At 44.7% G+C, this 27,067-nt stretch overlaps 1 protein-coding gene across 1 annotated transcript in view; it reads left to right on the top strand.

Moving 5' to 3' along the window:
• Positions 1 to 27,067, top strand: part of LOC126413034 (O-acyltransferase like protein-like) — a 190,135-nt gene that overhangs the window by 127,337 nt on the left and 35,731 nt on the right. The window contains exon 7 of the mRNA XM_050082928.1: positions 22,061 to 22,193. Coding sequence (XP_049938885.1) covers positions 22,061 to 22,193 — 133 coding nt within the window. The remainder of the gene's footprint in view (positions 1 to 22,060; positions 22,194 to 27,067) is intronic.

Below are 27,067 nucleotides of genomic sequence, written 5' to 3'. Positions count from 1 at the left end.
TGAAAATTAAGCAAGCATAAACAGTTACAGGGAGTGGCATGTAAAATAAGAGATAAGACAAACATTGTATACTATATTGTGCAAAGGAAAGTTGCCACTCACCAAATAGAGATGCTGAGTCGCAGGTAGGCACAACAAAAAGACTGTCACAAATAAAGCTTTCGGCCTGTAAAAGGCATTTGTCAAAAATACACTCCTGGAAATTGAAATAAGAACACCGTGAATTCATTGTCCCAGGAAGGGGAAACTTTATTGACACATTCCTGGGGTTAGATACATCACATGATCACACTGACAGAACCACAGGCACATAGACACAGGCAACAGAGCATGCACAATGTCGGCACTAGTACAGTGTATATCCACCTTTCGCAGCAATGCAGGCTGCTATTCTCCCATGGAGACGATCGTAGAGATGCTGGATGTAGTCCTGTGGAACGGCTTGCCATGCCATTTCCACCTGGCGCCTCAGTTGGACCAGCGTTCGTGCTGGACGTGCAGACCGCGTGAGACGACGCTTCATCCAGTCCCAAACATGCTCAATGGGGGACAGATCCGGAGATCTTGCTGGCCAAGGTAGTTGACTTATACCTTCTAGAGCACGTTGGGTGGCACGGGATACATACGGACGTGCATTGTCCTGTTGGAACAGCAAGTTCCCTTGCCGGTCTAGGAATGGTAGAACGATGGGTTCGATGATGGTTTGGATGTACCGTGCACTATTCAGTGTCCCCTCGACGATCACCAGTGGTGTACGGCCAGTGTAGGAGATCGCTCCCCACACCATGATGCCGGGTGTTGGCCCTGTGTGCCTCGGTCGTATGCAGTCCTGATTGTGGCGCTCACCTGCACGGCACCAAACACGCATACGACCATCATTGGCACCAAGGCAGAAGCGACTCTCATCGCTGAAGATGACACGTCTCCATTCGTCCCTCCATTCACGCCTGTCGCGACACCACTGGAGGCGGGCTGCACGATGTTGGGGCATGAGCGGAAGACGGCCTAACGGTGTGCAGGACCGTAGCCCAGCTTCATGGAGACGGTTGCGAATGGTCCTCGCCGATACCCCAGGAGCAACAGTGTCCCTAATTTGCTGGGAAGTGGCGGTGCGGTCCCCTACGGCACTGCGTAGGATCCTACGGTCTTGGCGTGCATACGTGCGTTGCTGCGGTCCGGTGCCAGGTCGACGGGCACGTGCACCTTCCGCTGACCACTGGCGACAACATCGATGTACTGTGGAGACCTCACGCCCCACGTGTTGAGCAATTCGGCGGTACGTCCACCCGGCCTCCCGCATGCCCACTATACGCCCTCGCTCAAAGTCCGTCAACTGCACATACGGTTCACATCCACGCTGTCGCGGCATGCTACCAGTGTTAAAGACTTCGATGGAGCTCCGTATGCCACGGCAAACTGGCTGACACTGACGGCGGCGGTGCACAAATGCTGCGCAGCTAGCGCCATTCGACGGCCAACACCGCGGTTCCTGGTGTGTCCGCTGTGCCGTGCGTGTGATCATTGCTTGTACAGCCCTCTCGCAGTGTCCGGAGCAAGTATGGTGGATCTGACACACCGGTGTCAATGTGTTCTTTTTTCCATTTCCAGGAGTGTAGATGACACACACACACACACACACACACACACACACACACACACACACACACACACACATGACTGCAGTCTCAGGCAACTGTAACCACACTGCGAGCAGTAGCACCAGTGCATGATGGGAGTGGCAATGGGGTAGGGGTAAGGAAGAAGCTGGGGCAGGGAGGGGGAGGGATAGGAGGGTAGGGGTGGTGGACAGTGCAGTGCTAGTGGGGTGAATGTAGGGACGAGGTGGAAAGAGGGTAGGGCAGTTGGGAGGTTAGATGGAGGGCATGGGAAAGGTGGGGAGTGAGGGGGGGGGGGGTTAGTGGAAGAAGAGAGAAGTAAAAAGACTGGGTGTGATGGTGGAATGAGGGCTGTATAGTGCTGGAACAGGGAGGCTGGATTGGTGAGAACAGTGACTAATGAAGGTTGAGGACAGGAGGATTATGGGAACGTAGGATATACTGCAGGGAAATTCCCAGCTGCGTGATTCAGAAAAGCTGGTATTGGTGGGAAGGATCCATATGGCACAGGCTGTGAAGCAGTCCTTGAAATGAAGAATGTCATATTTGGCAGTGTGTTCAGCAACCGGGTTGTCCACTTGTTTCTTGGCCACAGTTTGTCGGTGGCCATGCATGTGGACAGACAGCTTGTTGGTTGTAATGCCCACATAGAATGCAGCACAGTGATCACAGCTTAATGTGTAGATCATATGACTGGTTTCACAGGTAACCCTGCCTTTGATGGGATAGATGATGTTAGTGACCGGACTGGAGTAGGTGGTGGTGGGAGGATGTATGGGACAGGTCTTGCATCTAGGTCTATTACGGGGATATGATCCATGAGGTAAGGGGTTGGGAGCAGAGGTTGTGTGGGGATGAACGAGTACATTGTGTAGGTTCAGTGGACCGCAGAATACCACTGTGGGAGGGGTGGGAAGGATAGTGGGCAGGACATTTCTCATTTCAGGGCACAATGAGAAGTAGTCGAAACTTTGGCAGAGAATGTAATTCAGTTGCTCCAGTCATGGGTGGTACTGAATTATGAGGGGAATGCTCCTGTGTGGCTGGATTGTGGGACTTTGGGAGGTGGTGGGAAACTGGAAAGATAAGGCACAGTAGATTTGTTTTTGTACACATTGTAATCATCCTCCCAACCTTATAGGACATAAAGATGCAATAGGTAAAGAAGTGTTTTTGTTTAACTAAAGGTTATATAACTAGCAAATGTCAGAATATTGGTACTGTTTTATGGGAGAGCAATTTGATGTGCACAGGGATTCCAAAATACACAAGATTGTTTGGAGAAAGTACAGCCTTCAAATTTGAGTAATCAACAAACTAGCTTGTTATTTAATGCAATTGGAAGAAAAAAAAAATCTACTCACCAAGCAGCAGCAGGGAAGCAGGAGAACACTATACATATAGATGTCAGACAAATACCACAGTGGCAGATCCCTTGTTTGCGGGGTGGATAATGATGGAGCCATCAGCTTTTGGGGGAAGAAGAGCCTGGAGTTCTGCAGAGGACAGGTTAGAGTCATGTTGTAGGTACCTGATGAATGGTTGTGAAGTAGTACTGGATGTGAGGAATTCTCAGAAAGCTTGTAAGAGATTATATTTAGGTAGCTGTGGTGGATCAAGTTGGAATTGTGGTTGAAACTCTACAAGACTTGGTTCAATGTCAGGTTTCCTGTTGGAATGGTTTTGGGATTGGGTTTCTAAGTGATATTCCTGGTTGGCATTACATGTGAAGAAAAGTAGGTCATTCACCAAAGCAGCATGAATAAATGCAGGTTTAGGACTGCAAGTGAGACCCTTGGATAATGTAAATAATTCAGGATGAGGGAGTGCTTTAAGTGAGATGTTGAGAACACCACTGTTGTGACTGGTTCTTGTGATCATGAATTATCATGATCTGGGAGACAATAGTGAAGGCTGGAGTGTGTTAAGGAGGTTGGGCAAGCTCAGTTTGTAAGAGATGGATGGTGGTTGATGGTGTGGCTGTTTAAGGAGCTGCATAGGAACAGGAAGGGGAGCACTATTGTTGAAATAGTTTAGGAAGAGGTGAGGTAGCTTTTTGAGGTGAAGTTTGTATGGTTTGTATGTTGTTGTAGTTTGAAATCAGGTTGGCAGATGATACCATCAACATGAGGGGCAGATAACTGCAGTATTTTGTAGAAGGAGAGATGTCTGGTGGAGTGTAAATTGGTAGATGAGGCATATAAGCTACAAATTATTCGAATAAATTCAAGAGATTGCTGTATTTGCAACTATGAAAGAGGCAGGTGCAGAGTAGGATTACATCCAGAAACTGGAAATTTAGTGTTAGGCCTTCGGGAGTAACCCACAGGGACAAGCAGGTTTCAAGAAACAGAATGTAGGACCTTAGTTTTGATAGTGCAAAGGATGTTTTTGAAAGGAATAGACATAATATGAGAAGGGATTCATCATGGCAAGTGCAGTAGCCACCAGAAATATTGCGGGAGGCGCACATCGGCACAGCGCATCACAGACGGTAGTTGCCGCAAGTAGAGTCCCGTCCACCAGAGGGCACGCGAGAATTCGGACGCGACCTCTGCCGGCATAACAACAACAACAACTCAGGCAGCACGGGCTGTGCCCAGTCAGTCTATGCTAAGTGAAGTGCTACGTAAACGTGAACCGTGTTACTACACAATTGGCGACGAGTAGGGTCGTTCTTTCGCGTGTTGCGTCGTTGTTCCGGTTTCGCGGCTTATCCGCGGCATGGAGGATTTAGTGCGGGTTTTGGTTGAGCAGCAGACGGAGCTCATGGCCACCATGAAACAGGTGCTTCTGGCGTTGCTCTCTACGCTGTCTGCTCCAGCGCCGTTCCCTCCTCCCTTTCCCCCATATGACGAGACGGCGGAGGATTGGGACGCGTATGAACATCGCCTTCGGCAGCATTTCCAGGCGTTTCATGTTGCCGATGCGGAGGTATGTCGTGCTCTTTTCTTGTCTTGGATATCTCCCTTGCCGTATTAAGTTTTGCGGCAGCTAGCGCCGTTGCAGGAACCCTCGTCCTCGTCTTTTGACGCATTGTGTTCATTACTGTCTTCATATTATCGCCATTGCACGCATGTTGTGGCGGCTAGGGTCGAGTTCTATCAATGCAAGAAACAGCCCCATCAGTCTTACCGGGCGTGGGCCGCCACCCTGCACGGTCTTAGTCGCAAGTGTCATTTTGTCACGGAGCAGTCGCGAGAGTCGTACGCCCACGTTATGGTGCGCGACGTCATTGTTCGTTTGGCCCCAGATAGGGAGGTCCGGCAATGGGCCCTGCAGTTGGAAGACCCTTCCCTCGAGGAAGTCCTGTCCATTGCTCAATTGTATGAAGTCTCTCACGCCGCCGGTCAACAGTTGGAAGCGTGGTGCGACGTCGCGGCGGTTCAGGGCGGCGCGGCCGCGTCCACTGCGTCCGGGGTGGACGACGTGCGAGTCGTACAATCCGGCCATTACGGCCGCTCCCGCACGGCGCGTAAACAGAGTTCCGGCCGCCGGCCCCTGTTACCGTCCTGTGCGTCATGCTATATACATCACGATTGGTCGGAGTGCCCCCAGCATTGGGCCGTTTGTCGCAAATGTAATAAAAAAGGACACATTGCTAAAGTTTGCCGCTCAGCCTCGAAAGAATCGAAGGAAGCAGTTACAGAGGACATGGACGTTGACATTCAGGAAGTTTCATTGGGCCAGGCTCCCGACGCATCGGCCCACAAACTCTTTTTTGAGGTGTCGGTCCGGTCGCGCCGATTACAACTGCAAGTAGATATGGGGGCGGCGGTTTCTTTGTTGAATGCACAAACTTACTCCGACCTTGGGTCGCCCCCATGGGCGCCAGTTTACCGGCGTCTACGCTGTTATGGTCAACAGTTCATTCCTCTACTGGGTCAATTCACTACCGACGTGACTTACAAATCAGTCACTCGGCCTATTACTTTTATTGTTGTCAGTGATGCGAGCTCTGCTAACCTTTTTGGCTTGGATGCCTTTCAAGCTTTTGGGTTTTCTATCACTGACACCATACAGTTGGTCTCCGAAGATGTTTCCCTATCAATCATTAGAATCTTTGATCTTTGACTTTCCGGATATCTTTGAGGAGGGCCTGGGGCGTGTTTCAGACTTTGAAGCTCACTTAACATTGAAGGCGTCGGCTCGCCCGCGTTTTCTACGCACGAAGCAGATCCCCTTGGCTCTCTGCCCTCAAGTAAGAGAAGAGCTCGACCGGCTGACAGCCCTAGGGGTCGTTCTTCCCATTTCTTCTAGTGAGTGGGCTTCGAACCTTGTTATTGTCAGGAAACCCTCGGGAAAATTACATCTTTATGGCGATTTCAAGGCCACCATTAATTCCCAATTGGTGGTGGACACCTATCCTTTGCCTCGTGCTGATGAATTGTTCTCCACCGTAGCAGGAGGCCAATATTTTTCGAAAATCGATCTTTTGGAGGCTTATCATCAGATACCTCTTGATGAGGACTCCCAACGGCTGGCAGTTGTCAACACCCCGTTTGGCCTTTACTAATACCAGCGATTGGCCTTCGGAATCTCCAGTGCCCCGGCGATATTCCAGCGTTATCTTGAGCACGTCACGTCAACAATCCCTCATTGTATTAATTACCTGGACGATGTAATTGTCACAGGCCGCAGCATGAAGGAACACTTGCACAACCTTCGCACCCTCTTTCTCAAATTCAGGTCCGTGGGCTTGCGTTGCAACCTGCGTAAGTCAAACTTCTTCCAACTGTCCATTGAGTATGTGGGCTACACAATCTCTCGGCATGGTGTCCAGCCGCTAGGAAGTTTGGTCCAAGGTATCGTCGACCTTCTGCGGCCCGCTTCGCTGAAGGAGTTACAAGCTTTTTTAGGCAAGATTGCATATTACCACCGGTTCATTCCCAGGGCTTCCACCATCGCCCGCCCCCTGTACTGCCTTCTGCGCAAGGGTGTTCCTTTTCATTGGTCGCCTGCATGCGAGTGAGCGTTCACCTCGTTGAAAGGCCTCCTCACGTCAGAGCCGTGTTTGGCTACTTTTGACCCCCATAAGCCGTTGGTCCTGGCTACAGATGCTTTGCAGTATGGGGTAGGGGCGGTCCCGGCCCATCGCAACTCAGATGGTTCCGAGCAGCCACTGGCGTTTGCGTCTAAAACTCTTAGTCCCGCACAGGCCCATTACTCCCAGGTGGAAAAAGAGGCTTTGGCCATTGTCTACGCTGCTACCAAGTTTCACCCTATCTTGTATGGCATGAAGTTTCAGTTAATTACTGACCATAAGCCGTTAATATCGTTATTTGGCCCCGCCTCTCAGATTCCGGATAGGGCAGCCCACAGACTACAGCGCTGGGCCTTGTTCCTCTCTAAGTACCATTATGACATTCATTTTTGCCTTACCGGACAGCATGCCAACGCAGACGCTCTTTCCCATCTTCCGGTGGGCCCGGATCCTAAGTTCGATCGAGAGGAGATTATGTGTAAGCGTAGGCTTCCGCGGCCGTTGTCTTCTTCAATAAAATTCTTCAGGGTATCAGACCGCATCGTCATACTTTTAAAATGCGCCAACGTTTCGGCCAGTGTTGCAGCTAGCCTTCATCAGGGCCTTACGTTAACTGCTAAATGAACACACTTGGTTCCTTAAATAGCTGCACGAGAAAACCGTGTCGTTACTTGATTGGCTGTTAAAGGAGGAGGAGGAGGGGTGAAAGGTATGCTTTATTGGTGTTTCCTTTATTATCTGTCATTGGCTGAAATAGCTGTTTTCTATTGGTCTTTATATTAATCCACCCCATTGGAGGAGACGGACGAATAGCGAACAGGTGATGGCTGTGACGTCACACTGTTTCCATGCTGTCCAGAAGCCGGCTGCGGCGTGCCATTGCTTTGTGTGCTCGCGACCACTACTGCGGCTCTCCGCGTGTCTGCATGGGCCGCCACGACGCTGCCGCCGCTCCGTAGCCCCACTATTGCAGGCAGCCAAGACCTCGGAAGCTTGTACCCGTCCTCTCTATTCATGTTGGCGGGTCTTTTGGCTATTTCTATCGTCTCTCTAATCTTTCTTTTGAAAGTGAGAGGCTGTTTCGCCAGGACGCGGGCTTCTTGAAAAAATATTGGTTTCCCGCACTCGTCTCGGTGTTCCGCCACTGCTGACTTAGTGTGTTGTTTCAGGCGGATATATCTTTCATGTTCCGAGAGCCTTGTGCTAATCGGACGTCCCGTCTCACCTATGTAGACTAATCCACACGCACAACCAATTTCATACACGCCAGCTGTGTGTAGTTTGTCAACTGCATCCTTGGTAGAACAGGATTTTGCCAATACGTTCGGTGACCCCTTGTGCATATGGTAACACAGCAATGCTCTGTGCCTCCTTCTCCTCTTCCCTATTAGTCCTCTCCCTTGTCGAAATAGTGCTGTCTATCATCTGCTTCCCATAGCCATTAATTCCGAAGATGGACCTGAGGCGTTCAAGTTCTGTCTTCAGATGTTCTTCGTCGCTTATCCTGTATGCTCTCTTCGTTAGCGTGTGCAGGGCGGACTTCTTCTGCGTGGGGTGATGGTGGGAGGAGGCGTGAAGGTACCTGTCCGTATTGGTTGGTTTCCTGTACACTTTGTGGCCACGTTTACCATCAGGTTTTCCATAAACTTCCACATTGAGAAAAGGCAGCACCCCATTCTTCTCTGTTTCCATTGTAAACTGAATTTTCCTATGCTGTTGGTTAAGGTGCTTGTGGAAGTTCTGTAACTCCTCTTCTCCGTGGGGCCAGATGACGAAAGTATCATCGACATAGCGAAGCCAACAATTTGGACGTAATGGTGCGGACTGGAGGGCTGTTTCCTCAAATGCCTCCATGAAACTTTCTGCTGCGATAGGCGATAGGGGTGAGCCCATAGCTACACCATCAGTTTGTTCATAAAATTGACCTCTCCACTTGAAATAGGTGGTTGTCAGACAGTGGCGCACAAGCTCACATATATCAGGTGCCACGCGTTCTTCTAGGATGTTCATAGTATCTGACACTGGGACATTCGTGAATAGGGATTTGACGTCGAAACTAACCATCAGATCTTGGTCTGTAACACGCATTTCCTTTAGGAGAGACACGAAGTGAGTGGAGTCCTTAACGTAGGACTCGGTTTGATGCAATAGGTGTCGGAGCCTGGGTGCCAGTTCTTTCGCTAGGTAGTAGGTCGGCGAATTTATACTGTTTACTATGGGCCTTAAGGGGAAGTCGGTATTGTGTACCTTCGGTACACCATATATCCTTGGTGCCTGTGTCACTTGCGGGATGAATCTTCTGGCCTTGTCGAAGTTGATTCTAGAGTGCTTGAGCAGTGCCTGCGTCGTTTTGATTACCTTGGCCGTCGGATCTCCCTGAAGTTTCTTGTAGATAGGTTCCGCGAGGATATCTTCCATTCGTTTGTTGTAATCAGTTGTGTCCAAGACTACAGTGGCGTTGCCCTTATCTGCCTGTACCACTACTAAGTGGGGGTTGTCCCTGAGTTCCTTTCAGCAAGCATCAAGGACCAGCAATAGTATTACTAACCACCAGATGAGAAAGTACGACAAACTACAACAGAAAGCCACGGACGAAACATTGACGCTGGACAGGCGACGGACAGTGGTCAACCTCTCCAGCCACACCTTGAGCGAAGCAACCACAACAATTCTGGCCAAGGGGATGAATTTCGCAGTCGCATCTAAGCGAGTTCCAAAAGAAGATACCATAGAATCCGTAGAGGCTTCGGTACGTCATCTGCCACAGGCCAAGGCGGAGAAGATCCGGCAGGAAACGGTCAGAGTTCTGAATAAAGCAAAGCCACCGTAGCAAAACATCAACGCTGAGGAATACCATGCCATCAAGGAACTCAGGGACAACCCCCACTTAGTAGTGGTACAGGCAGATAAGGGCAACGCCACTGTAGTCTTGGACACAACTGATTACAACAAACGAATGGAAGATATCCTCGCGAAACCTATCTACAAGAAACTTCAGGGAGATCCGATGGCCAAGGTAATCAAAACGATGCAGGCACTGCTCAAGCACTCTAGAATCAACTTCGACAAGGCCAGAAGATTCATCCCGCAAGTGACACAGGCACCAAGGATATATGGTGTACCGAAGGTACACAATACCGACTTCCCCTTAAGGCCCATAGTAAACAGTATAAATTCGCCGACCTACTACCTAGCGAAAGAACTGGCACCCAGGCTCCGACACCTAGTGCATCAAACCGAGTCCTATGTTAAGGACTCCACTCACTTCGTGTCTCTCCTAAAGGAAATGCGTGTTACGGACCAAGATCTGATGGTTAGTTTCGACGTCAAATCCCTATTCACGAATGTCCCAGTGTCAGATACTGTGAACATCCTAGAAGAACGCGTGGCACCTGATATATGTGAGCTTGTGCGCCACTGTCTGACGACCACCTATTTCAAGTGGAGAGGTCAATTTTATGAACAAACTGATGGTGTAGCTATGGGCTCACCCCTATCGCCTATCGCAGCAGAAAGTTTCATGGAGGCATTTGAGGAAACAGCCCTCCAGTCCGCACCATTACGTCCAAATTGTTGGCTTTGCTATGTCGATGATACTTTCGTCATCTGGCCCCACGGAGAAGAGGAGTTACAGAACTTCCACAAGCACCTTAACCAACAGCATAGGAAAATTCAGTTTACAATGGAAACAGAGAAGAATGGGGTGCTGCCTTTTCTCAATGTGGAAGTTTATGGAAAACCTGATGGTAAACGTGGCCACAAAGTGTACAGGAAACCAACCAATACGGACAGGTACCTTCACGCCTCCTCCCACCATCACCCCACGCAGAAGAAGTCCGCCCTGCACACGCTAACGAAGAGAGCATACAGGATAAGCGACGAAGAACATCTGAAGACAGAACTTGAACGCCTCAGGTCCATCTTCGGAATTAATGGCTATGGGAAGCAGATGATAGACAGCACTATGTCAACAAGGGAGAGGACTAATAGGGAAGAGGAGAAGGAGGCACAGAGCATTGCTGTGTTACCATATGTACAAGGGGTCACCGAACGTATTGGCAAAATCCTGTTCTACCAAGGATGCAGTTGACAAACTACACACAGCTGGCGTGTATGAAATTGGTTGTGCGTGTGGATTAGTCTACATAGGTGAGACGGGACGTCCGATTAGCACAAGGCTCTCGGAACATGAAAGATATATCCGCCTGAAACAACACACTAAGTCAGCAGTGGCGGAACACCGAGACGAGTGCGGGAAACCAATATTTTTTCAAGAAGCCCGCGTCCTGGCGAAACAGCCTCTCACTTTCAAAAGAAAGATTAGAGAGACGATAGAAATAGCCAAAAGACCCGCCAACATGAATAGAGAGGACGGGTACAAGCTTCCGAGGTCTTGGCTGCCTGCAATAGTGGGGCTACGGAGCGGCGGCAGCGTTGTGGCGGCCCATGCAGACACGCGGAGAGCCGCAGTAGTGGTCGCGAGCACACAAAGCAATGGCACGCCGCAGCCGGCTTCTGGACAGCATGGAAACAGTGTGACGTCACAGCCATCACCTGTTCGCTATTCGTCCGTCTCCTCCAATGGGGTGGATTAATATAAAGACCAATAGAAAACAGCTATTTCAGCCAATGACAGATAATAAAGGAAACACCAATAAAGCATACCTTTCACCCCTCCTCCTCCTCCTTTTACAGCCAATCAAGTAATGACACGGTTTTCTCGTGCAGCTATTCAAGGAACCAAGTGTGTTCATTTAGCAGTTAACGTAAGGCCCTGATGAAGGCTAGCTGCAACACTGGCCGAAACGTTGGCGCATTTTAAAAGTATGACGATGCGGTCTGATACCCTGAAGAATTTTATTGAAGAGGAGATTATGTGTTTTCATTTGGATGTGGCGTCCCGCCAAGTGGTTGATGGCTTGCCGATCACTAGTTCTAGAGTCGCCAGGGAAACGGCAGCTGACCCGGTTCTCCGGCAAGTGGTTCGCCTCATTCAGCAGGGGTGGTCATCCTGACCTCCAGGCCGGGCCTCGGACCCTCTTCGTAATTATTTTGTTCTACGAGACTGCCTCTCCATCTTGGAAGGAGTTCTCCTTCTGGCTACCGATGATACAGCTCCTCGCGTGGTTGTTCCTGCAGGTTTGCAACGGGAAGTCCTCACATTATTACATGAGGGGCACTGGGGTGTTTCCTGTACTAAAACCTTGGCTCGCCGACATGTGTACTGGCCCGGTATTGACAGAGAAATTGAGCACTTGGTGGCCGCCTGTTCCCAGTGTGCAAGCCAACAGGCATCTTCCAGGTCAGCATTCTCTTCCTGGCTGCCTGCAACCCAGGCATGGGAACGTGTTCACATTGATTTTGCGGGCCCGTTTCTCAATGGTTTTTGGTTCATTGTCATTGATGCTTATTCTCGATTTACATATGTGGTTCGCTGCTCCTCAACCACTTCAGAGGTTGTAATCCAGGCACTAGCAAAAATCTTTTCTGTGGAAGGTCTGCCAGTCACCCTGGTCTCAGACAATGGACCTCAGTTTATGTCGCAGACCTTCCAGGATTTTTGTAGGCGCTTCGGTATTCGGCATGTTTGCTCTCCCCCCTTTCATCCACAATCGAATGGGGAAGCCGAGCGCATGGTGCGCACGTTTAAGACACAGATGAAAAAGTATGTGCACGAATTTCCTGCGGAGGAGGCGTTGACGTTTTTCCTGACGGCATACCGGACCACACCTATTGGAGAACACAGCCCCGCAGAGCTCCTCCATGGGCGCCAACCTAGGACTCTGCTGCACCTCCTTCGGCCTGGTCCTCGCCAGTCTTCGCAAAACGGAGTACCTGGCTTTCCACCGGGTATGTCGGTCTGGGCACGTGGGTTTGGTCACAATCCACATTGTATACCGGCGGTGGTCCTGGGCCAAAATGGCTGCCGGCTCTATACCTTGCAGATGGGGGATCGGGAGGTATGTCGTCACCAAAATCAGCTTCGTCCATGTTTGGGCCCCCACCCTCCGACCCCTCGGGCACCGGCTTCCCCATTGCCGGCACCTGTGTTGGTTTCTCAGGGGACGGTACCACCCCTCCCCCCTGTGATTCCACCGCACCGCGATGGCTCTCAGCCTTGGCTGCCTCCAGTTGCTCCAGCACCGGCATCGCCTTCATTAGCGATGCCCCAGCGCGAGCCTGCCCCCCTCGCTGGCCTGGTTGTTCAGCAGGCTGGTTCACCTGTGGTCGTCCCTTCCCCATCGTCCCCGCCACTGAGTCTTGCCCCTCCTGGGGTGGACCAGGATCCAGAGTTTGACGGTCTGTCTCCCGTTCTGTCCCGGGTTCCGATGGTGGGACAACGGGGGCCTCTTCGTGTGGGGTCACTTCCAGCCGTATTCGAAGGTTCCGGCTCGAGGATTGGCAGATCCCCTCGACTCCAGCCTTCCGATGGACGTGGAGGTCGTCACTCCTGCACGACGCTCCACCTTCTGACGCAGTGGATCACAGTGGCTTCACCCCCCGAAGGAAGAGGAGTGCAGTAGCCACCAGAAATATCGCAGGAGGTGCACATCGGCACGGCGCGTCACGGACGGTAGTTGCCGCAAGTAGAGTCCTGTCCACCAGAGGGCACACGAGAATTCGGACGCGACCTCTGCCGGCATAACAACAACAACTCAGGCAGCACGGGCCGTGCCCAGTCAGTCAACATCGGGCCTGCCTAGGACTCAGTCCCGGTCTATGCTAAGTGAAGTGCTACGTAAACGTGAACCACGTTACTATAGCAAGAAAAGAGGTTTTGGAATGTTAGAGATGATGTGAGCAGCAGAAAAGAAAATCAAATGGTGGAAAAACATAGAATAAGTGAAGAAAAGCAAGGTAAAAGATCAGAAAAATCAGAAAAATTTGTATGAAAATCGTGAGACTGGACAAGTCTGAGCTTCTGCTTGATGAGTAAACTTTTTACCTTGTCAATTACATTATATGTTGAAAAATAGATTATTTTTGTTATTTAAATGAATGTATACATTTACATAAACAGAAAAATCAAGGTTACAAAACTATGGTACTGAATTTGGCAAAAATTACATTTTAAGATTAGAACATTTTGGTACAAAAAAATTTTAAATACCTGTACAGATAAATTTTGACGTTTTAAGTTTCTGACAAGGTAAAATGTGCACCTTATAAATGCATGCCCAGATATCAGGTGTGGAATCTATGTAAGTCGCCACACCCATCTCGCCTTGGGGCCAGAGCATCACTGATACCCTGGTTGTGGTGTGAACAATCGCGATGTGGAGATGGCATCCATGTCCATGGAGAACTGGGAGGTGAATGTGGTGACCAACTCCCCATTGCTGGAGACCTTAGAATATGAGCAAAATTGGACAGTGTGAGGAGCACCCTGACCTCCCATTGGAACATGACACAACAGGTCCAGTGTTGGAGAGTCCAAGCCCGGATCCCTGGTGATATCCTACAGTGGTGGGGAAGGTGGAGTCAGCTCTGTCACAGGCTGAGGCTGTGCAGGAGACATTGAACCAACGAGTGGCATTTCCACGATCTAGAGGGCACTGGAGCTAGTGCGGAAAGCTGCAAAGTTGTTGGTCCATCAGACAGAAGTGCCGTTGCAGGTGAAACAGAAGGCTGGAACATTAGTGAATAGATGGCGCCCAGCGACCAGGGCACTGGCAGAGATGGTTGTAAGGCCGGGATAGGGGGTGGGTGCCCACCTGGACTCTGAACTAATTTCAATGGTGCTGGACATCCCAGTCTCCAGTCGAGAGGGAGTAGATGTGGCAACCATTCTGGCATACAATGACTGCCATAACCAGTGGGGATGCCTACCAAAACCATGGAACCAGACTGCTATGCTCAGTGGAAAACTTGGTACAATGAGTGAGATCCCAGACTGAGGAGGTGGAGCAGCATCCTCAACTGCACCCATGGAGAAGCTGAGCAGGGCTACAGGAATCAATAGGAGTCATCTAGTAGGCCTTCAGAAAAAACTGGTGGTGAAGTTCAGCAGATATTTTTCATTTAGGTCTAAAAGGTGTGAACCGTATGCTAGGCTTCCCCGTTAGATTGGGGGTGAAAGGGAGGGGAGCAAATATGGCAAATGCCTAGCCACACGCAGAAATCATGAAACGAGTAACTGGGAAACCTTCCTCAGGAAAAAAAAAAAATATTTGAGAGAGCCTGCATAGTTAAGTCAATGGTGGCCAAGACCATGTACAGAAAATACAAAAATGCATCAATGACAAGCAGCCAAAACACATTTAGAAATGGACCCACAAAATCCTCATGGATGTTTTCCCAGGGCTGTGTTGTTGGAGGCCAGGGGGAGAACGAAGCCTTGGGAGTTGCCTGTTGGCTAGTACATGGGGGACATGCAGCAACTAAATGCTCCAGCTTCTGGTCAATGCCAGGACAGTACATATGTCTGCAAGCCAAAGCTTTGGTGCAGGAAACGCTGCAGTGACCATCATGTAACAACTGTAAGATCTCCTGCTGCAAACTCCTGGGAATAACCACCCTGGGAGCTGTTTCACCTGTGGAGAGGGGGTGAACCCTGTCTAAGACTGAGAGACAATAACACAAGACAAAATAGACACAAAGTGGATTGGAAGCACTGCCTGGGTGATGAGAAAACCAATCCTGCTGAAGGAGGCAGGTTACCCTCTTGAGGGTGGGGTCAGACACTATTGCTGTAGCAACTCGGGTACTAGTGATCAGATACCCATATACTGTTTGATAGGAGGAGATATCCAAATGAAAATAAATGAGCTCCAAAGTTGGAGTCCAGGCCAGAATAAAGGATCTGTGTGGGCATGGCACACACTGGAGTGAAAATGAATGTCATAGTTGTGTGTGAAGAGGAACAAGGCCCACTGCTGCAGCCTGTGGGCTGCCTTGCTGAGGATCTGGGTGGGCAGATTAAATAAAGAAACTAATGGCTTGTGGCCTGTAATGATTTGAAATTTGGTGCAATACAGGAAAACATGAATTTTGGTGACCATAGACACAGCTGCCAGAACCTCCGTCTTGATCCAAGAATAGTGGATGCTGGACTGAGAGTTTTGGATGTGAACATCAGTGGATGCTCTGAGCCATCTGCATTCCAGTGGGTGAAGGCTGGCCCACACTGTACTGCGAGCTGTCCATAGCCAAATCCAGTGGTTTGTCAGGATTAAAAGATGACAGATATGATGCTGACCTGAGGCATTCCATCAGTGTGGTAAAGGCCTGGATGCATGTTGGAGGCTAGACAAAGGAGGAGGTAGAGGGGGCATGCCCCTGGAATGAATTCGTGGTAATAGGCAATTTTACCCAGGAAAGCCTACAGTACTTGTGATGATGAGGGATGCGGAAGGCCCATAATGGCCATGATGAGACTCTCCATGGGTCAAATGCCCTGCGGGGGTTTGTATGGCCCAGATACTCAAGAGATTTTTGAAAAAATTTGGACTTCTGCAGATTGCAATGCAAATCCATGGTATGGAGTTTTCAAAAAAGGGTCTAGAGACTGTGCAGGTGGTTACTTCTAGTACATCCAGGTTGTTGAAACAGTGTGGCATAGTGGACATGATCCATTTCAGTTAGCTCTGGAAGAGTTCACTTGGCATGCCAAACATCAACTGTTGGTATTGACACAGACCTAAAGGCTCATTAAGAACTGTGATATACTTGGAGACCTAATCCAGGAATAACTGGTGATATGCTTCAGAAAGATCAAGTTTGGAGAAGAATTGATCCCCTGCTAAGTGTGTGAACAGTTCATAACTGTTCATAAGGTCATGGCAGTGGGTGTGTGTTCACCACAGACTGTGAATTCATGGTGACTTTAAAATTGCCACAAAGTTGCAATTTACTAGAGGGTTCTTTCAGGATGACTAGGGGTGTGGCCCGTTCATTAGAGGAAATAGGAACTGCAACCCCAGGAGAGCCAAGCCAGTCCAGCTCTGCCTTGACTTGAGAGCCTAGAGCTATAGGTATCTACCTAGCATAAAAAATCTAGGACAAGCTGACTTCCTCAATGTTATGTGTGCTTGAAAGTGTGTGGCACACCTTAGGCCTTCTGCCAATGTATCCTGAAATTCTGAGAACAGAGATTTCAATGACTGATAGAGGACTTTAGGAGATACCAACTATGTTGAGTCCATGACTGAAAACCAGAGGCCTGAAAGGCATCAACCTGAAAAGTTTTGCTAAACTGGCATCACAGACAACAATAAAGATAGTTGGCAGAGTCACTGATGTATAGGTAACTTCAGCCTTGAACTGGCCAAGCAAAGGGATTTGCCACTTTCCATATTCATAGAGGCACCTGTTTACTGCAACAGTTGTGGAGGGCCAAGGTCTGTATATGTTTGGGCATTAAGCAGGGAAACTGCCATGCTGGTATCTATCTGCAGACACAGCTGACCCAAGCCAACTAAAACCTCATAAAAAGCTTGTTGGAATCCTGATCAGGAACTGGCCAAGATGATGACACTTCTTGGATATCCATATCCATGTTCTTTGATGCTGCTTTCTGTACTGTTGTGTGGCATATTACTGCCATATGGCTTTTTTTCAACATTTACAACAGACAGCTAGACATACTGATCAGTCATATTGGGTGTAACAAGATGCACATGCTGACAACAGGGAGCAGTGGCTGGAACACTGTTTATGCACTGTACAGAATCCACAGGATTGTCTAGCTTACACTGGTGCTATGCCATCCTTGCTGGAGGCAGTGGAAGCAGCCAGGTCACCCTATACCGCTATGATGTCACGCCATGCTTCCAGCTGCTGACCAGTGACAAGGGAGACCTCATACTTGTAGGCAATTGACATAACCTCTTCAAGGAATAGTATCTCTGATTGGAGGGACCATTGCCAGACTTCCTTATCAGGGGCAGAGTGGATGATAATGTTGTGAACCATGACGTCTGCATACCATCCTTTTGATTTGGCCATGACAAAATGGCACTTGTGACTAATGCCGTGGGGGTCATGGCCCAGGCATGATGAAACTGATGGGGCTGCTCCTTACATTGGGAGAATTCAACCTTAGCTACTGCAGCATTTGTGCAGTGGCAATAACGGGAAGATAACAACAAACATAAATTGTCAAGCAACAATGAGGAAGGTTACTGCGAAGGGGCCAACTGCCGCACCTATGATACAAGGTGAGAGAAATCCATGAAAAAAGCAGTGCATGACATACCTCTGTATCCATAATGTGGAAGGTGTGGAAATGTTGCTGTAGGCAGTCTTCCACTGCCTTGTCAACCTGTGGGAATGATGGGGAAAACAGAGACAGAGACAAAGATTTAGGGAGCAGCACCAGCAAAGCATTTTATATGACTCTGATGAGACCTTCCATTGTTGCACCAATGTTTGAAGCAGAGACCTCATGTCACAACAAGATGCTAAAAGCAACCACACAATGAAAAATATGAAATACTATCCTACTTGTCAAGAATGTATTCTAACCACAAGAACACAAGGACAATAACAGACATAACATGTTACTATGACTAGAAATAACTTGTACAAAAAGACACTTGCCATGGAGTGGCTACACTACTAGCCCTATAATCCTCATCATAATGTCTTCTGGTGGTTCTAGTGTCTCCACCTTACAGTTGCGCACCAGGATCTCATGTCTGTTATCTATGCTGCTCACTACATATATACTGTTACACTTTGCATTGCTCTCATTACGTTGTTTTATGTTTTGTAGATGCTTGAAAATGGCATAATGCCAAAACTGAAATCATTAAATAAAACACAAAAAGTTGAAAGCAAGATGACAACATAAAATCCTTTAAAATTGTTTAGTGTACTGAATACTAGAAAATTAAATATACAAATATGAATTTATAGTTGTGTAAGATCACTTATCACACAATTATTCTATTAATGTTTCAGACCTGAGTATTTTATTTAAAAAATGGACAGTAATAGTTTATTAATGCCATCATAGTGGTCATCAAGTGTTCACTTGCTGCTTTGATAAACAGCTAGGAACATATGTAACTGATAATTAACAGTTACAATGCTCCACATGTTTATGATATTCATGCATTGGACACATCAAACAGTCTTGTGTCATTTTATTTATTAGTTAATTTTTTTTTGCATGGAGTCATTAGAGAAATGACTGTTGCAAACATCAGATGTATAGCATATATATAGTAGTGTGGTTTCAGTTGTCTGAGACTGCAGTCATATGTGTGTGTGTGTGTGTGTGTCATCTATTGTTGATGAAGGCCAATGGCTGAAAGCTTTAATTGTGAGAGTCTTTTTGTTGTGCATATCTGCGATTCAGCATCTCAGGTGGCCAAAATAAAACCGTCCCCAAAGGTAGTCTAAGTATTTTGTGACAATGTAATGCACATGGCAAAGAAAATATATGATATTATGCATCAGAAATTCTGGTTAGCATACTGAATAGCCATTACATAGCATTAATGTTGAAGTTAAGTACACAATTTTGTCGCTTATTTTATTTTGGTCATCCTGTCACTGTTAACCTGCAGGTTGTGTAAAGGAACAGAATATTTGTAGTTTTGCTAGTGTGGACATTATGTCCACAATGCAGTTTTTTAAATGAAAAATTTGGCATTGATTACACCAATGTAGAATGATGATTAATTAGCCAACAAAAAATGCATAACTTCACATGTCGCACTACAGTTGAGTATGTGGATTAAGACCTGTAAACACACTTGCCTGTCCAATTGTGCTATTCAAGAGCTGACCTAATGAAAGTATATAAGGCAAATCATTGATAATCTATGATTCAGTACAAATGACTGACAGATTTCCAGCATGGGTAAGAGCCATGAAGGGGAAAAGTTACCTAGTTTGTTAGTTAGATAGTTACATATTCCATGGATGGTTTTGCACACTAGATCACAATGATGTGCAATGTGTCATTTTACACTCACACTGCAAATTAATTTGTACACATGGTTGCGTCCTGAACAGTTCTAAGTTTATTTCTTCCTTATAAAAGGAAGAAAAGATATACAGATGTGAGTTAGTAATTCCTACCCACAACCTTTTACACATTACAATATAGAGATTCTTCTATGAAATAGAAGAATTTGTCAGGGAGAAACTTTCTCAGTTCGTTATCAGACTTTACGTGCTGCCTGTCAGACATTTTATATCAAGGGGTACGTGAACAAAAATTTTTGTTGCAGCATTTTGCACCCCCTTTTTTGCTAAAGACAACCTTAATCTGGAGTAATGAATGTCACTTTTCTCTCTGGTATTGTAATTATGTACCTAATTGTTCCTTTTGAACTGTAGTGGATTATTTACAACAGACTTCATGAGGGAAGTTCCAAGATGTGTTGTTTCCAATTTAGATTCTCATCAGTCTGGACCCCTAAGAATTTTGAAATTTCCACACTATTCATTATTTCCTCACCATGTGTTACACTTATCATTGGTGTAGAACCTCTAGATGTGAAAACCAAATATGTTGTGTCTTTTTAAAATTGAGGGTGGGTCCATTCACCAAAAACCAGTCAATGATACTTTTAAGAACTTCATTTACGATTTCTTCTGTTTCTGTGTGCACACTTGAATTGATTACAATACTAATGTCATTTGCAAAAAGAGCTAATTCTGCTTGTTGTATACTAGAAAGAAGATCATTTACATGTATGAAGAATAATAGTGGACCTAAGATTGAATCTTGGGGAATGCTTTATGTGATTTCTCCCCAGTCGGAACTATGCCTCTGGACTAAATTGCTTGAATTACAAAGTACAACTTTCTGCATTCTTTTTGTTAGATATGGTATGATCCATTGCTTGGCTATACCAGTAATCTATTAAAACGTCAATTTAGCTAGAAGAATACCATGATTCATGCAGTCAAATGCCTTAGAGAGGTCACAGAAAATACCAACTGATGCTATTTTATTATTTAATCCTTGTAAAACCTAGTGAGCGAATATATAAATGGTATTCTCAGTAGAGCAACTTTTCTGAAACCCAATCTGTGATTTGCTAAAGATGCTGTTGTTGCTAAGGTGAGATACTATTCTAGAATACATCATCTTCTCAAAAATTTTGGAGAATGATGTCAGCAATGAAACAGGTAAGTAATCATTGACATGTCTGTTAGTGGCTGACAAAAGTATGATAAACATTCAGTTGTTGGGGTAGATTATTTTGGCAGACATAGAAAGGGTGGGAACAGTGAGCTTATTAATTTCATTTCAGAGCTTGAATTATGGCCTTCAGAAACTTACATGGCATTTGATTAATTGATTAAAACGCAGTATGTCATTTTATAATTATTGGATTCCATTTCTCATGCATCATCTCATTTTGTGTTATCGTGCAATAAGGGTGAGAGTCTCACTGATATGATAATGAAATTTCAATCAGCAACCTTCTCTTCCGAATGTGTAAATATTTTGTTGACACCCACCTACATAGTGAGAAATGATCATCATAATAAAATAAAATAAATCAGAACGGAAAGATTTAGGTGCTCCTTTTCCCCATACGCCATTCAAGAGTGGAATGGTAGAGAAGTAGTATGAAAATGGTTCGATGAACCCTCTGCCAGTGTGAATTGTAGAGTAACCATGTAGGTGTAGTAGATGTAGAATCAGATTAGTATCATTCAGCTTGGCTTAAGCCAAATTTACTGAATGTATTTATTTGCACACAAGATCATGTGGATACATTGGGAAAGCAAAATCACTTCATGGAGTTCTGAGATATGTAACAAGAGATATTCAGAGGAAGAGTCCGCATCAGAACTGACCCACCTCTTATAAAGGCCAAGAAAATAAGTTTGTGAACAACTGATGCTGAATAGCTGATGGCTACCAGAATAATGATGAATCAGTTCATTGAAGGCAGCATTGCAAATAGTAGAGTGAAAATGACCACCAAATAAATAAACATCAACATAATGAATTGTTGCATTGGCTCAGAAAAAAGGCCATATAAATCATGCAGGGAAAGAGTTTTGTTATTTTGGAAAACTGAGAGATTGAGGTGCACCTTAACAACTCTGTTAATTGAATCAAACAATAATTTCCACTTGGGGGTCTCTAAATTAGCCATTAAGAGATATTCAGATGAAAGTATGATCATTTAAATATTGTATTGTAAACTTTTATGTAGTTTATTGAAACTAATATATTTATCTGCATCTGAATTTCCTTCACAGTTATGACTCAGTTTTGCATGTTCTGTGTAGTTAAACAGGAGAGAAAAGATTTTCTTATTATTTTACTATATTTTCATTAATTCACATTTGTGAAAACACAAGCATGTTATTTGAAATTAAAGTTAGTTGGTTTCATTTTGATACTTATTGATGACAGCAAATGTCTGTTCCATAAAAGTATTTGCAAATAGTGACAAAAAAGCAATTTCAGAAATATAAATACAAGTGTTAAGTTCAGCATAGATAAAGGGAACTGTGCATTGTCTACATTTTGTTTTAGGGATGATCAGCTTTATGAATATATGCGTGATGTTTATATGGCAACACACAACAGGATGACACCATATCTTGTCGGACTGGCTCTAGGCTACTTGCTCCATAGGATTAAGGGCCAGCCTGTTACTAAAAGTAAGGTATGAAAAAGTATTAAAAATATTCTATGGACTACATTTAGAATAGTCACTAATTCATTAGATAATGGTTCATGATATTTTCTTTAAGTAATTAAGAAAATGTAAATTAGTGCCTCACATACTTACAAATTTAGGAGAAAAGCCTTACTCTGGCAAAAGCTTCTTCAACCATGCTGCTCAACTGCTTTTCAACTGTTACAGCTTATTCAATAATTTTGTAAGTTTACTGATCACTATTTTAAGGTAGCAGTTGGTAGATAAATACTGTGTGTTCCATAGGTCATACCTTGAAAGGAAGGAAGAGTATGGTTTAACATCACACAGCAATGAAAGTCATTAAATAAAGAGCACAAGCCTATGTAGAATGATGATGGGAATTAAAATCAGCTATGACCTTCTCACTGAAACCGTCTCGCCATCTGTCTTTTTACGAAATCTATGAAAAATCTGGTTGGCTAGAGGGAGAATTGAAGCCTACTCCTCAGAAATTTGAGTCCAGTGACTTTCTCATTGTGCCATCTCAGTTGATCATTTTATGAGATGTCATAACTGGGTGAAATGAGTCATGTTACAGATTACTGACATAATGCATTTTTATGCTTGCATATTTATGTCATCTATTTAGAGAGAGTTTCTACAAAAAAAAAAAAAAAAAAAAAAGGTCAGTTGATGACAGCAAACAAATATATTAGTCTTTCACATTACATATGCTACAAACTTAAATAAATCATAAATGAATCTCACACAATGCACTCAAAATACCAGAAGTTGGTCATAATAATCCTCCATTAACATGGTTGTCTGTTCCCCCAAAACAAGCACCCTCATGACCTGAATAACGTTTAAGGTAAAATCTTAAGAGTCTGACATGATTGCTTTCTGGTTGTGATCATTGTGTTGCTTCATGATGACAGTTGGAAACTAAGGGAATAAATAAAAGCTTCAAAATTGGTGTTGATTTTTATATAAAACCTAAAATAATGGATAAAAATATATAGTCCAATAATGTTGTGATAAAGCATCTTTTAATCAGGATCTCCGGTGCACTAGTGCAATATACTCTCAAGACCAAGAAGATTCCACTGGAAAGGAAATGATACCATTGAAAAAACTGCTGACTTAGAGTCAGTATGAATGTACAATGCCTGAGGACAAAATTTGGTACATTGTCACAGTTTGTTGAGGAAGTGAGACCAGATGTATTAGGTACATTTGAATACTGACTAACCCAAGCAGAAATACACTACTACAGATGTACTGGATGTCTGGAAATGGTGAATGCAGGGTGTACATGGTGTAGAGAAACAACTAACCATGGTGGTATATCTGTGTATGTAAGTAGTAAACTCAGTGCCAAGAAAATTGAATTAACTAACTTTTGTGTACATTTGGACCTAAAATTGGCTGGGGCTGCCAGATGTTAACCTAACTGTTTTTTCTGTGTACCATTCCCTAGAGGCAATTTTGAAAATTTCACAGACCAGTTGGAGAGCTGTCTACCTCACCTAGTGCATTAAAGGGCAAAAATTTCCTCACATCTAAACTTCAGCATTCATATAGGGGAAGTTAGTGATAAAGAGGGAGTTTTCATGAACTTAGTAAGCAGCTATGGACTATTTATGGCAAATTATCCACCAAAAAATGGAGCTATTTGTCTGACACAGTTATCACAAACCTAAATAGTTGGGACTACAAAGTAAATGTAGTTGACCCTGTACTTGTAGACCACAGTGCAGTAATCATGAAGTTATGGACAAACTCAGTGATTACACAAGACATCCCTAGCTGGAATTCTAATTATGTATTCAGAAATAGAGTTATTACCAAGAAAAGTTTAGAAGATTTAAAAACTACATTATCTTCTATAGTTCAGCACCTAATATTTATGTATTGGCACCAAATGACAAATTCAGATGCTTGTTCCAGATCCTTGAAGTCAAATTTTATGAAAATTTTCCACTAAAATATGAGAGACATTCAATTGCCAAATCAAAATGCAAACTAACAAAGTAAAGAGCTGATATATGCCTAGACAAGAAAATGTATTGTCCAAATACTAACTGACAGGATCAAAGCAGACATTGATCTTAAGGACAGAATGTACTGCTACTAATTACAGGCTGGGAGTATCTACAGAAAGGAAACACAAAAAGTACAGAAGGAAAGGAGTTCCAAATACATCAAAGCTGCTCACAATCCTTGCAAGGTAGCGTAGTATCTGATTAATGCGCACAGAAAAAGGTTCACCTCTTGCACTAATTCTTGCAGTCTAAATGAATTTGATGAACATTTTATAAATTTAGTGGAAAGCACAGTAGGTGAAATTCCTGAATTTGGAAATAAATACAGCATGATAATGCGGAAGAGTGTGCATCCAGGAGCCCAGATATTTGTAGCATGTCCTACAGCATGCTAAAAACCATAATTAGTGAAATTGTGCAGCCGCTAACAGTAAGTGCCTTCAAGCTGGGAAATTTCCACACTGTCTGAAAGTGGCATGCACAGTACTTGTCAACAAAGAAAGGTAATCCACATGAAGTGTCAGGCTACAGTTCCATAGCTGTAATACCAGTACTAACTAAGGTGATAGAATTGATAATGAAAGATCAACTGTTACGTTACCTTGAAGGAAATAACATCTTTTATGATACCAACACAGCTTGCAGAAAGGCAGCTCAGTGATAACAGCAGTACTTGACTTAGTTACAAGTATGTTTATAGCAGAATCTGTTGCCCTAGTAGTCGGTGACCTTAGTAAGGCATTCAGCTGTATCCAACATAAGATGGTTCTCAGCAAGGTTAAACACATGGTACTGTGAGATCTGTTCTGAAAACTTTCAAATCCTACCTGTATAACAGATGACAGACTGTATCAGTGCAAGGAGCAGACCCGGGTGAAAAGAAGTTACAACATGGTGTGTCACAAGGATCCATAATAGGACCTTTGTTGTTCCTGATTTTTGTTAATAATGTAGGCTCCAGTAGGCACATCTTGCAGATTTAGATGGCACGAACTTGTTCTCAGAAGGAGAGAACATTCTTAGGGCATTTCAACAAGCAGAAGTTCTGCTCAATGAAGCCAATGCCTTGTTTATCATGAAGAAGATGAAAATTAATGAAGACAAAACTCAGAGGATTGTATGCAACCTCAGTGATACTGGAGCACTGGTTCATACAGCAGCTGTTAAACTTCTGGGCTCTTTCATTGGTACCAAGTTAACCTCATAAAAGCACACCAAACACTTATGTTCCTATCTTTCACACTTCCTGTACCTCTTGAAGAAACTAAACAGCATGTCAGAACAGTACCTGCTAACAGTGTACTGTGCTATGTCCCACAGTAACATCAGTTCTGGGCAGTTGTGGTGGGGCCAGTCTACAGGCTGCAAGAATGTGCTTCTTTGAAGAAAACTGACCATTGTAAACCAATTTTTTCCAGATTAGGAGTTCTGAATGTTTTCATCCAGGATGAATTCAACCACCTCAATCACATAAAGATAAATCATGAGCCCTACAGAAAGAGAAATGAAGTTCACCAGTGCTTCTATCACAATAAAGACAGTATAGACAGACCAAGATGCCAATAAAAAAGATAAATAAATAATTAAAAAAAAACACAACACACAAAACAGCTTCCCAGTGCTGATCCTGAAATTACTTACTGCTGTATCTAAGGGCATTCAGTTTTTACTACTGCAGCAACTTACAACTAACATTCTGTGTAAATCAAAAGAGCAACTTTTGTACAGAACTGAAGAAATCGTCTCTGATGATAGGACAGTGTCTACCCAAGCTGCATCTCCATTTTGCTGTTTAATTAAACTATGTTCTTGTATTGATTTCATAGTTTTGTTATTATTGTAGAGCATATCATAATCTTATTCTTAACTCCAATATATTTTATAGTATCCTTATTAGTATCAAGTGGTATTGTATTCATTTTATTCTTGTAACATTATTCTATCTTGACTGTCTTTACAGTCATGGCTGGTGAATGACTTAGAATCAGTAATAAATGGTAACTGTAAGTAGATTGTTTGGGCATATTTAACAACACTGAAACTTCTGGCAATGCTGTACTTATACAGTTACACCTAATAACCCAGAATTGCCATACATCATATTCTTCTCTGTAGCACTGCTCTGTGTGTTCTGTGTGATGTTCAAAGTCTGTGGTGCACAGCCCTTCATTGATGGTATTCAGATCCTTTTTGATTATAGTACATTAATTACTTATCCCTCAGACTCTGCCATAACTATAACTTTATTACAGTGAAGACAGGAAGAGAAATGTAGTGCTACAGAAAGAGTTCCGAAGATTAAATAGGTAGATCACATTACTAATGAGGAGATACTATACTGAATTGGAGGTAAAAGTAATTTATGCCTCAACTTGGCTAAAAGATAGGATCAGTTGTTATGACATGTACTGAGGAATCAAGGAATAGTCTATGTGCTAATGGAGGGAAGTGTGGAGGATAAAAATGACAGAGGGAGACCTAAACTTGATTACAACAAGCAGGTCCAAATGGATATAGGTTGCAGTAGTTATGCAGAGGTGAAGGGGCTTCTACAAGATAACACGAGTAACATGTTTCTTACAGTTTTTTGGTCTGTCAACACCCTTTCAAGTAAATCAGGGGAGAATCCAGAAATACAACTGTGTAATCTATTAAATTTTGGGCATGCAGCTGTGCAAATACTACTTCATCCACTGATATTTCAGCTGCATACCATCTGACCACCTTCAGAGTGAGCCGCAAGACTCTGAAGATGGCCAGACTGTACTCAGCCGAAATATCAGTAGAAGAAGTAGTATTTGCACAGCTGTATGCCCAGAACTATTCATTACACTACAAGAACTTAAAAATGCA

This window comes from Schistocerca serialis, chromosome 7 (genome assembly GCF_023864345.2).
Source record: "Schistocerca serialis cubense isolate TAMUIC-IGC-003099 chromosome 7, iqSchSeri2.2, whole genome shotgun sequence".
Lineage (NCBI taxonomy): Eukaryota > Metazoa > Arthropoda > Insecta > Orthoptera > Acrididae > Schistocerca > Schistocerca serialis.
The sequence above is the reverse complement of the archived record's forward strand: the minus strand, read 5'-3'. Positions and strand labels throughout refer to the sequence as shown.